Source organism: Mugil cephalus, chromosome 10, assembly GCF_022458985.1.
Source record: "Mugil cephalus isolate CIBA_MC_2020 chromosome 10, CIBA_Mcephalus_1.1, whole genome shotgun sequence".
Taxonomy (NCBI): Eukaryota; Metazoa; Chordata; class Actinopteri; order Mugiliformes; family Mugilidae; genus Mugil; species Mugil cephalus.
Genome location: NC_061779.1, coordinates 8,904,316 through 8,917,532, shown reverse-complemented (window position 1 = coordinate 8,917,532; position 13,217 = coordinate 8,904,316). Strand labels below are relative to the sequence as shown.

At 41.5% G+C, this 13,217-nt stretch overlaps 1 protein-coding gene across 1 annotated transcript in view; it reads left to right on the top strand.

Moving 5' to 3' along the window:
* tead1a (TEA domain family member 1a) overlaps positions 1-13,217 on the top strand; it is a 39,523-nt gene that overhangs the window by 3,915 nt on the left and 22,391 nt on the right. The window contains exon 2 of the mRNA XM_047596768.1: positions 12,689-13,167. Coding sequence (XP_047452724.1) covers positions 12,963-13,167 — 205 coding nt within the window. The 5' untranslated portion in view covers positions 12,689-12,962. The remainder of the gene's footprint in view (positions 1-12,688; positions 13,168-13,217) is intronic.

The window sequence follows — 13,217 nt, the reverse complement described above, 5'->3', positions numbered from 1 at the left end:
AGGTCATACAGAAGGCTCTTCTTGTTTTATATCTCTGTCATCGAGAAGGACTAAACTGCAAAACAACTGATCAGGATTCAGGAGAAGCTCTTCCTAGCTTCCTAGCCCCCTAGCTAATGGTAACTATCTTCCTAGCCTCCCAGTCAGTAGCAGCTCTTCCTAGCTTTCCAGCTAATAGTAGCTCTTCCTAGCTTCTTAGCCTCCCAGCTAAAATTAGCGCTTCCCATTTCCCATTTCACTTATGCATACATACTACATATGTACCAGCTGGATGTTGGCTATAGTCTTTGTGCTGCAACCAGTGTTTTGGTCTTTTGAGGTCTTTTGGTCTTTTTGCTGCCGAGATTGTATTCAACCACTGCAGCAACTTAGTGAAGAGGAAGCAATGAGTCATTTAGCTCACACATGGCTCCATGAAGTGTCACAAAGCCACGTTAATCTACACTGAGCATAAAGGACAAGACACGAGAAGTTTTACTCAAAGCTCTTATCACATTACTTCATTTATTTGTAAGACACGTGTACAGAAATACTTTTCCAATATGTGTTTAAAATAGATATTACTGCCACAGCAGCAGCCTATCATAAACTAAGAGGGAATCTGCAGGTTGCGAATCCCAGAGGGGTTTTTAACTGATAATGCAGTTTTGTGCGAAGGAAGTCTAGTTGTGCACATTCATTTCTCATGAATTTAAGGTGATAATGGCATAATGTAGATGTGGAGTTATAAAAGTATTTAAAAATGAGTCGTTACAGTGTAAGGTTGGAGTGTTTAATATAACTGAATATAATTTATTCTCTTCACACTTTCCTTTTTATTGCTTTCAAAACAGCGTTTTATTTTTTAACTTTATTTGGCAATTTTTTTCCAAGTGTCTTCGACCAATGTCGGAGAAAGTGCATATTTTATTTTAAAATGTAAAAACAGAAATAAGTAAGAAACATGTTTTGTTTTATTAGGTCTTCTACTAACAGAAGGACGTGGTTTTATCAGACTGTGAAGATAATGATAATCTTATTTGTCGATGTGACAGCGGGAAGATGCAGAGAAACTGTGACAAAAATACATTCGCTGCTTTTATTTTCTATTCGACTCCAGACTTTTGCAAACTTCTTTTTAAAGCCCATGAATGTGAAAATGCGTAAATGAGGCGCACATTCTTTTATTTGGTCTTTTTTTACTAACAGAAGGAGTTAAAAACTTAGTTTCATCCCAGGGGGCCGTGAAGATTGTCCCATGCTAAGCTTCGATCGCTACAGTTAAAGTCCCAGTGGGAATTCAAGTAAAATCAAATGAAGAAAAAGATGGCAAGAAATTGGGAAGGACTCGTCGGTTCCTTTTACTTTTACACTGTGGTATAAATAAATATCGTCTCTTCACAAACCGCTTTTTAAACCTTGTTAAAAAAAGATTTTACTTCCTTTTTTTTTGAAATACTTTGAAATACGCTTTTTGAACCATTTAAAATATTTCACATCCTTTTTTCAAATTTTGCAAAGTTAATATACAAACATAAATAAACCGCAGGTTCTTTTATTTGGTACTAACAGAGGTCATTAAAACACGATTTCGGAGACAGTAAAGATCTCCTTATGCTTGCCCACTGTCAGTTTGATGTTAATTAGTCGGTTTAGCCAGTTTCCACAAAAAAAGAAGAGATTTCTGAAAATTTCTGAAGAATGTTCTGTATTAGCACGAACATGGGTTCTCTGAGTCTTTCAGGGTTTTTAGCAGCAGGCTGTTAAATGAATGAGAGCGACTAACCCTCCATGGGAAGCCTGAATCAACCCCTCGTGTTTCCTGACCTCAGCAGGAAGCAGGAAGTCTACATTACAACTACTTCTTGTGTACTTTCCCGGCTGGAGGAATTGACATGATAAACACCTCCCTCTTTCTATCTGGGAAAACCTTTCTCTGTTGTCCTGTTCATTTTTTTTGCCTATGCCAAAGACTTTCTCCTGTTTGTTCTGTTCTGTTGTCTGTTAGAAGCGTGATAAATTATTAAAAAAGCAGATTGCTTAATTGAAGCCGAGGCATCTACTCGTCTTAGAGCTTGTGACATTTCGTGGTGATTCAGGTGACTTTCTGCCATTAACAGCAACAGGAAGTTTTACAAAGAATCCAAATCGTCCATTAGAATCAGCACGACTGTTCAGAGATGTTCTCCTCTTGCATATTAAACTTTGAATACATCACAATTAACTAAATGTAGCTTTACTCGGTTTGATGTGCTCATTTCTTTGCCTGATGCAGCCTTGGGTGACCCTGTGCTCCGAGATAAATCACTTTAAGCTCTTTAAAACGGAATTGGCATGAATTCCACTTGAATCTTTCTGCTTTTCTCTTGCTATAGTACACCTGTGCATGGAGCTATAGGGGCTACTAGTTACCTTTAAGCTTAGCTGTGCACTTAGCTTTGCTTTGTGATTGCTTTTAATAAATCCAAGGATTGATTTTATCTGCAGAAAACCAACCTTTCTTTAGATTATTATTTATTTTTTGAGGAGTCTTGAGATTTTCTCTTTTTTAAAAGTTTTTTTTTCGGGCATGTGAAGGATACACAGCCTTAAGTACTCACCTTATGTTCACAGACAAAAGTTATTTTTCCATACTCGTTGACATCATTTCAAATTTTACTCATCCTACAACATGTAATTAGTTGAGATGTCATCGTTTTGTTGAAAACATTTGAAGCCAGCTCAGCTTTGACATGTGGACTGTCGCATATCTTGTTTCAAAGTTCGTTCTGGTCAGGTTCATTTATACTTATCACTCAGGTGTCGAACTGCGGGGAAGTCCTCATAGGACAATCCCTCTCCAGCATACATGACACGCGCTAAGCATTGTGGGAAATGAGTGACAAGATGGGGACGCAGTTTTCTTAATATTTTCGCATGTTGGTCAATCACTTTGACGGCCGCTTCCGTCGGATCACGGCGTTCATTCAGAAAGCACCCACACACGGCATGCAGATCAAACTGCATCTGCATCTGAGTGGCTGCTAGCGTTTCTGCTTTTCTGCAATAGCCCACTTCCACTTTCTGATGTACCGAGAACAAACTGAGAGAAATTTCAAAAAAAGGGCAGTTCTTGTTTGGACTGGAACGACTAGTTGAGATGGTCCCAAAGCTAGGGCCAACAAAATCCAGGAATATGCTTTCATGGAATCTGAAGGAAAGACACACATGGAACACCTTTTTTTTTATTTCTACATCTGCTCACTCTCAGTGTCTGTCTGTTCTTTTGTCGTCCATGAATCTCAGTTAGAGGCTGGAGACAGAAGCAAAAAACAAAACAAAAAACCAAGAGTCTACTTATAAAGCCGCTAGTCGTGTAGTCGTGACCGCCACCACCGCACTCTCTGCCTCCTAACCTGCATCTGTCTAAATAAAGCGCAGACGAAAGTTTTAATGGACCACAGATTGGGGGAGAGGGGGGCTGGTTCAGGGGGCAAATTCATTTTCTGAGTGAAGGTGCGTGTAGATGAGAGGGAAAGAGATAGAGGATGTAATTTTAGCACCGAGGTGGATGGATGGAGGTCACTGTACTCCTTTCACATTCATGCAGCCGTGCAGTGTTGCTCTGCAAGGTGTGGGATAAGACTCGACACACGCAAAAACACACAGACACACACGCACACAAAAACACGTGACTCCTCTCTCTCCGCACAATGCTCCTGTATTCACACTTATTAAATGGTGTTAGTATTGCTGTAACCTCCCCAGGCCGCTCCTTCTTTCTTGTGTGCGAGCGAGCGTGTGTGTCACATAAGACATGTGACATCAACCCCCCGACCCCCCCTCCCAACATCACCCCAACCTCCCAGGAAGACACTGGATAACAACTCAAGACTAACTCAGCACCCACCGGCCCAAGAGGACTAGGGGCGAGCAGGGAGATGAGCTGCTAGCTAAACCTTTTTACCATCACATTTCCAGAAGGAAATAAGCACTTCACTGTATCAGTGTGCAATCTGCGACCAATTACTGTGTGTGTGCATAAATGGTAATGCTTCTGTTGAGAAGCGATGGTGAAATAATGAGGAGCGCATGCTGTGAATCACAGCCTCTTCACCACTCATAAAGCAAGTCTCTCTGTCTCCCTCACTTTCTGCCTTTCTCAAGTGTGTATTAGCTCCTGAGGAAAAATAAAAGAAGCTTTTGCTGGTTTCTTTTCACCGACGCCGCTTTTTTATTCGGCCCGATGAATATCTGTCTTTGTTTTTTTTGTTTTTTTTTTAACATGAAATCAGGTCAGAACTAATCAAACCAACTCAGACTTTGATGAGGTGGTTTTTCTTTCTTTCTTCCCCCGGTATTGTACGAACTGAACTTATCAGTGAAGCATTCATTGAAAATCGTGACCACCTGACATAAAATGTGAATTCAGAGACGTGGATCATGAGGAATTGGTGGTAGAGAACGAGGTGGTGACGTCTGCGTGGGAAGTATTCGTGCAAAAACACGACGCTCGGAAACAAAAACTCCAGCTTTAGAACTTCGAAGAAACACGGGTCACTATTGTGCAGCATCGTGAATATTAGCGACCTGATGCTCTTCATCAACTAATATTCAGTGTACGGTATAATTGATATTATACTTACCATCCACCTCCATCCTTAGAGTTTTATTCATAGAAACTTACAGCTTGTTACAATCTTTCCACCACCTTTTATAGTGTTAGTGCTAAGTTTGAAGTAGGGAGATAAGAAGGAACGTGCAAAAAAATATATACGATGAAATGTTGAGAGTTGACCAAACCTTAGCAACCATTTTAATATTTAAATGTGCTCCTTGTTTCTTTATATGCTTCAGTCTAAACTATAAAATGTGAATGTAGAGACAAAGATCCTGAGGAATAGAGTAGAGAACAAAGTAGTGAAGTCTGCCTGAGAAAGTATTCGTGCAAGCTTTAAAAAAAAAAAAAAACAAAACACGGCATTGGTGGAAAAAAAAAAACACGGCTCCCGCTTCAGAAACACGTTTCAGTATTTGTGTCATAACAAATGTGAGCAGCGCGATGCTCTTTGCTGACTAATATTCAGTGCACGGTATCTGATGGCAGCTGTTCCCTGAAACACTTTATCTGAAGTCCTCCATCCCGCATTGAGCTTCACGCTCGGTCGAGATTAAAGGCGCACTTAGCCACAGCTGGTGGAAATTGTTTCTGAGAAAGCGTTTCTTCTTCCTCCTCCTCTTCTCCTTCTCTTGTTGACCTCTATTTACATTTGGCCCTGCGTTTCACAGCAGCAGCACTGTCTCATGAGTAGATACCACTACACAGAGGTATGAATGCGCTGAGGATACAAGGACGTGTGTCCTCCTGAGACGTCATCTTGTGGAGCTCTTCCTGCCTGAAGACTCTTAATATGTGTGTGAAGCGCAGCGAATCTCCCAGACACGGTCCATAGCAGATCCTTAAAGTTGAAAAGAGTGATGAAAGTCCTCCTCTATAGACGTGTAGAGTTCTCTGTTGACGTGAGGGTGATGGGAGTTCAAGTGTTTAGCAGATAGTATCAACTGGGAGAGTCACAAGGGTCCAGTTTGAGATGCTTTGCATTGGCTGCAGTCTGGATGTGAACTCTGAATGTGCTTCTGGATTGTTTTACATCTTTTTTTTTCCCCCAGTGTTTAAAGCTCTTGGTTTTGTACCAGTATAAAAGCAGCGGCACAAAAGCTAAAGTTGCTGTGGTTCTGGTTTTTTTGGAGTCAGAGGCTTTTCAGCTGGTTGTTCTATTGGCGTTGCAGAGAGATCTCTGCGGTTGGTTGTTCAGCTTGAAGAACCAGTGCTTAAAGGAGGGACCAGCTCTATACGACAGGTTGTAGCTCATCCTGGCCTGTCCTAGGGTTAGGGTTAGGGTTAGCCCTAACCCCTTCTTCCCCTTTAGCCCTAACCCCTTTATCCTTTTTCTACTTTTTAAATAACGAATACAGACTACTGCCACTTGCTGGTACGAAGAGTAACTTCCTCAAACACAGGTGCTGGTTGTGGTCTTTGCTGTGTGTTTAAATGCAACAGCAATGTTGCAACGGTGTTGTTCTGTGTGCACCATAAAACCAGTGTGTAGAGAGTTTGACCACGATTACAAATATTCTGCGATGAGTGTTCAAGTGGGGGACGTCCCGATTGGTGTCGGAGGCCGATCTGTGCATCTTTAAAGATGATTGGACCGCAACGGCAAGGACTTCCAGCCAAGCCTGGTCTTCTGTAGTTGTTTGTTTTTTTAGGCCTGCCATAAAACAAAATCCATGGAGTCCACTCAGGCAAAGGCTGCACCCAAACAACAAGCGAGCTCCTCTCTCCACATCACTCCTCTAGGAGAGTACAAGGAAAAGAGACTTTGGGAGTCTGCAGGACAGGAAATTTGTTGGATTGGATCGATATTGGATCAAGGGGCCAAAAACTGGATCGGGAAATTGATATCTAGCATTTCAAAGCATGTTCCCATGTTTTGATTGTGAATTTTGATCACAGTAACAAATCATGTGTTGCATGTTGGACACAAAACTGATGCAAAACTAGCTTTGTCATGCAGTCAGCATTAAATTCAGCATTAAAAGTTCATCACAAATCATTACAAACAGCTTTTCATATCAAACGGTAAAAATCAGTTCAACATACATTGTGATTTTCCCATCTCCCTGTTGAATCTCTCCAGCTGAAAAGTTAGTATATAACAAGAGGAACAAGAACTCTGTTTTTATATTTATTAAACTTTAAAGGTTTCAGTGCGGAGCTCAGGGCCTGACTGTAATCATATACTTTAATACACTCTAGACTCTTTGAATAACATGAGGCGCTCTTGAACGATCTTACCTTGTGAACCTTGTCTACTGCGGAGGCTGCTAAGATAAATGACGAACCCGCTCCGTCGCATTTGCACATAATATAAAGAATCCTGCACGCGGTCCTTGATGTAAAAACATAAAGAAAGAATAATTCTGTTTGGGCAGCGACATTAAAAACATGGCAAGACGCTGTAAAGTGGAACAATGTTTGCTTTGAGGATTAGGAGAAAATCCTGTTGTGTAAAAAAATCCTGTGTGTGTGTTTGAGTGTGTGTGCAAATGTGTGTTGGAAGCAGTTGAAACAGATGCCGTCGAGTGATCCAGTAGAAGAATGAAAGGAACTGACAGGCCAGCGATAGCACAGCAACTCCAACGGCAACACATGACAAACGACATATACACGCGTTTAGAGAGGGGTTGGGGGGGGGAGGGAGGGAGGTGTGTGTGTGTGGGGGGGCGGTTAAGCTTGCTCGCCAACACATACATGTAGCTGGCTCCTGGTGGAAGCGAGGGAGAGCTGTAGGACAGAAGTGAAAAGAGGAGGGACGGGGGGCGACGCAGAGGGAGGACATGAGGGTCCAAGGCAGCTGCAGGATTGTGGCTGGATGCCCCGTGTGTGTTCTCCCGAGGGCTGGCACTGACACCGTGAAGCCGGCTGTCCTGGCTGGAGTGGCCTTAGCCTGCCTGGTGACAGAGGGACACACAGAGGAGGGGTACCCGGGGCGCAGAGGAGTCGCCCGGTAGTCAGAGTTGATTGTTGTGTGACTAATGTCTCTCTCCAGCGTCCATCTGCTGCCGGGCCCCTCTATCTATAACGCTCTCCTCTCTGAGCCTCTTCCCTTCAAATATTAAATTGACCGAAATCTGGTTATAAAAATAGTCCCAGAAAACATTTTACCATTTTACATCTGCTTCCTTTTTTTTTTTTTTTGACACGGTGTTATCTGTGATGAAGGCTGAACAGTAATGTTTTTACAGAAGCTTTACAGCAAGTTTGAGCTAATTAGTTAGCTTTTTTTTTTTCCTTTTCTTTTTTACTGTTTTGACTTTTTATAATCACCATAGGCGTTTTAGCTAGCAGGAGGGAAACACATTTTATGGCTAAAAGTCAGATCTAATGAGTTGGGATCAAAAGTGGCCAAAAAGTAGAGGTGTCCAGATCCGTATCCAGGATGATTCAGATGTTTTTTTCTTTACTGTCAATATCTTTTACATCAGATGCAATAGTGGACTCAAAACAGTTCGCATATCTGATGGCCACTATGTTATAAACAAAATCAACTCCATTGTGTGCAGGTCTGCTTAAAGCTATTCATTGGAGTGGCTAATCTTTGCAGGAGAACAGTCAGTTCCCAACAGAGTAGTTCTACACCACAAAAGATTTGTAATTGTGGACTTCCAGGCTATCTCTGTTTTACAAACCTATTAAATTAAGTGACATGTACAATTTCCACCTGCTTTGGAACTTTGTTAAACCTGGATCGTTGGAAGCGATAAACAGTCGCTGCAACTGTTCCCAGTTTATGTAAATATGGTCCGTCTCTCTGCTTGTCTGACTCTACACAAAAACACCAATTTATTTGGGCATTTGCATGTTTTATATATTTACGAGAAGAGTTGTGTATATTTTCTGCGGTGAGTTTATGCATTAATTATTACACAGGATGAGATGTTACAATCCTTTGTGCCAAGATCTGAGGCAAAACAGCCTAGTCCAACTGAAAAACCGACCAGCAGGCTAGCAGTCAGTTAACAGCTAGCAACCAACAAGAAGACACCAGCTAACTAGCCTAGCCAACAGTGGGTAAGAAGTGAAGGCACATGCGACTACATTTCATTTCAACCAACGCTTCAACCTTGTACCAAAAGTCGGGGCAAGACACATTTGGAAACCCAGCCCAACTGAAAAACCAAAACAGTCAATAGGCTAGCCATTAGCTACCAACTGGCAACCAACAAGAAGACACCTAGCCAACAGCAGTAGGCACTATGCGGCACATCATTGGGGTTTTCAAGTGAGCACCTCCCTTCACCGATGTTTCGCTATGATCCTTCATGTAGCCACTATGCAACCTTGACTTTCAACCGAAAGATTAGCTTAGCCCTACTCCTAACTACTAAAACTACTCAGCTAGCCTTACCTTTAGCATGCTCAACAGCTAGCGTGTTTCCTCCTTAGCCACAGCCACTTACTTGCTCGCTCTGCTGCTTTTGACATGTTGTTTACTGCGATCCTCTGTTCTCTCGCGTGACAAGGACACATATTGATGTTTTCATGGCGCACACACGTAAAAAATAGTTAAGTTGTTAAGCAGACAACAGGCAACAGAAACATAACGATATGTACGGTACCTGTGATTATAGAGATATAAGTGTCGCCCTTATTTCCTTCCAACTGGTCCTTTTTCAGATATGTTTATAAAGTTTTGTGACTGTTTGTCTGTTGAGATTCAGAAATTTTTGAATGAAGAGAAGAAAGTCTTTCATTCTCTCTTATATTTGTGTGTGAGAAGAGGATTTGAGTGCAGGAATGCTTTTATGCTGAAACTGATTATTATCTAAATGTTGTTTCTCGGTAAAAGTCTTGAAAGAAAAAAGAGACCTTTGACTACTTTTATACATTTTAACGGGCGTTTTTTAAAAGGGCCAAAACTGTGAGAGGACAAAAACAAATGTGTCTACTGCTTTTACATATCACTGCAGCTTCTAATTTAATCGAAGCATTGTGTATCAGGTATAGTTATAGATTTTATATCCACCTTTCCCAATTCCATTTATGGAGTGCCTCAGGTCTCTGTCATTGGCCCACTATTACTCTGTTTCTCATCTTAATCATGTCATATCTGTTCAATCTTACGTCCTGTTGCCATATTTCAATTATATGCATATACTGTATATAGTTACATCTGCCAGGCAAAATTGTCCATGCTTTTAGTACATCTGGGTTGGATTACTGTGGCTTGCTTGTATTCTTGTCTTAGTCTAAACACATCCAAACTTTTAACTGGTCTGGGATGCCTCAGCTACTCTATAAAGAAAACCCAATAAAAGAATCCACACAGTGACAAAACAAGATCAGTTTAAACCATCAGAATGAGCAAAGCTCCATTAACCTAGACAGGGAAGTGTCTTTGTAACAGTTGCCATGGGATTGTGGAAGTTGTAAAATTATACAACTTCAGGCAGAATGAGATGGAAGTGGATGGCTACGGGGAGAAAACAACTTTTGTGACATCCAGTGGAATAATTAATAGTCTTCTGGCTGAACGTTGATGGTGGGAGACATCCACGACGGAGACGAACATCCTTAATACAACAACTTGCTATGACAAAAGTGGCGTAACAGAAATGACCAACAGGAAGATCTTATAGGCCCCTTTGTGGGACCCCATGCAGATCGTTTAGTTCCACACTCAGGCCTAAACTAACCTTCTGGTTCAAATAACCTAAATTTCCTTCAGTGGAGATTCCTTAAGTCTTTTCTTTTATTCCTTCTATTCTCCTAGAGAGTCGCTTGGATTCAGTCCAATAAACATTTCTGTCAGAGTTAATGTATTGTCATGCAACTTCAGCGGTTCTTCTTCTTCTGCTCTTTGATGCCAGCCAACCACCACTAAAAATAAAGAAGATTTGATGACACCGAGTTATAGTTATGGTTTATAGCAGCAAATAACTACAAAAGGCTGAAGCCAATTCAATCATTTAAAAAAAATAACTGTTCAGATTGGGACATCCCAAATAAAAATGTACACAATAATTGTGACTTTCTTTTTATCTCCATTTTGGTCTCCTGTAATTATGGCTGTAAATGCGATTAATGAGAGAGAAGAAAACCAAAACAACAGAGATACTCGAGCTAAAAAAAAAAAAAAAAAAAAAATCTTGTTCCTGGTACTCCAACCATGCAGGATACATACGGGATGCATTAATCCTTGCCTGAGAAAAAAAGGCAGGCGGGAAGAAAGAGGGCAAGAAAGCACAGTTGGTGAGTTGGAGAGGAAACGGAAATGTTAAGAGAATGAGCGTGGAGAGGGAATCGGAGGACAAACTCTAGTAAAACCCAGCAGATCCCATTCATTACACACGCCTGCGAGTCTGAGCCAACGGATGTTTTTCTTTGCGGACTCACAGTGTGTTTTCCCCCAGGTGTTAAAAAAAAAAAAGAAAGAAAGAAAAAAGAATCCTTGAGCCGAGCTCGAGTGCACAGACGGGGTTAAAACGTGTCCAAAATGTTGCCTGCTGCTTTAACGTGCTTCAGAGTGTGGGTACTGTCAAGTGTAATTGTGTTAAAATTAGCCAGGCCGACATACAATTACACACACACACACACGCACACACATACACATGCACACGCATACACTCTCTCTGACATATACTTCACACTACAGGCTAGTTCTGGCTGTGGCTAGGGACAGTGCATGGGAAGTGTGAACAGTAGAAGACCCGACAAAATGACATGTGTTCGCCCAAGGGGCTGGCACTGTAATTGTGTGTCCGTGTGTGCATATGTCGGTGTGTGAGTGTGTACCGCGCCAACCCTGCTGTTTACCGTGGGGGATTTTAGAAGAATTGTAGGCAGCTGGCAAGCCCCTTTTGGATTTTCTTTTTTTTTTTTTTTCCTTTCCTTCCTAAATCAGCTCGTAGCTGTGTGTAGAAGTAGTCCGCACGTCTGTCCCTCATTCACGCTCCTCTGCTGTGTGTGCGCGCGTGTGGATTTGATGCAGCACAACGGTTTTTAACAAAATAGGCAGTTTCCCTCATGAAAAGAAGCAATAATTTTCCTCTCGCAGCTGGGATACAGGCTTAAGACGTGTTGATCGGAACTTAAAGCGTTATAAAAAAAATATATTTTCTTGGTGAAAATACAGACTCAATACCCGGCACGAATCGCAGAATAGGCCGAAGAGAGAGAAGAATGCCCACACCCTCCTATTTTTTCCATTATATTTGCCCCATTTTCCTGAAATGAAATTCTGGATTACGCCTGGAAAATGCAGGCTGAAAATCAGAAATTCTTTCTTTTCTCCTGGACGGCAGTGAGCAGCAGAGTGGTCAATCAGTTCACCCATTCTTCAGGATTGTAGGATTTAATCACCTTTAAAACACTGACTCTTTTTATTTTTTTCAGCTACCTGTTTATCATTTTATGCAGCTTGAACCTACAAATCAAAACTTTGACTTTCAGTTACTCTCATCAAAAAAAAATCTAAAATCTTTCCCCCTGAAACCCACCTTCCTTGTGTTTCTGCAGTAAATTGCTTGTGGGAATGGTTTTGAAATAAGAGTAAAATCATCTGAGATTTGTTTGCAGATGCAACAGTTTAAGGTTTGACTTAAATACAAATTTAAGTTTAACATCTTTCTAAGGGTGCATGCAGGAGGAAAAGAAATATCAAGTAGCCAAGACTTGGGCAAATGTGTCGATCTAATAAAGTTTTCCAAATGCTATGAGTCCAAGGTTTAAAATCTGTTTAGTAGCCACGGACCTTCTGGCAATGGGCTACTGTGGTAGCTATTTATTCATAGAGTTGCCAACTGTCAGAATCGGCCTTGAATTGATTGGGAATACGCTTGGTTCCCCATGTTTCAGAGCTAATTCAGTCACAAAGACGCTACAAACCTATAGAAGTGTTAACATTGTCAGTGTTTACCGGTAACTGAGGTGCACAAGAGAGATTAATACATGTCAGATAAGTGTCTGAAGCCGTTGTTGCTTCCTGGTTGTGATCATGCATGGCTTGGAAAAAACTTCTCACCGATGAGATGAATCTAAAACTGAAGTACAAGACCTCTATGTAATAAACAAATATTTGTGAAAGGCCCATTTAGACATAAATATTTGACTTCCTTGTTTCCGTTTCACTAAATACAACTCTTCTCTTTTTGTGTTTCACTTTAGAGTTCCTGCTGTCTGACGTTGGATCGTGGACCATCTTGCTGAGTTGACACCAGTCCACTTCCATCATTCATCCTCCACAGCTACCACCGTTCACACAGCAGCTAGCATTAGCCCCCTAGTTGTCCGCAGCTGGCCGCCCCTGCTCGGAGTGAATAATTAACATTATTAATTTAAGTCTACCATTAGTTTATTTTTTATAGATATATATATATATATATATCGTGTCACCTCCTTGGGGTCAAACCATTAGCATTAGCGCTAGTTAGCTGCAGGTATGGACCGCAGTAGCTGGAGCGGCAGCGAGAGTCCAGGGGAGGACATGGACAGACTCAGCGATTCGGGAGGGGACAAGACCATGGATGGGGACCCCGAGGGGGTATGGAGCCCCGACATAGAGCAGAGCTTCCAGGAGGCCCTAGCCATATATCCACCCTGTGGAAGGAGGAAGATTATTCTGTCAGATGAAGGAAAGATGTACGGTGAGTAACAAAAAAAAAAAAAAAAAGATGCAATTGATTATGTCTTCAGG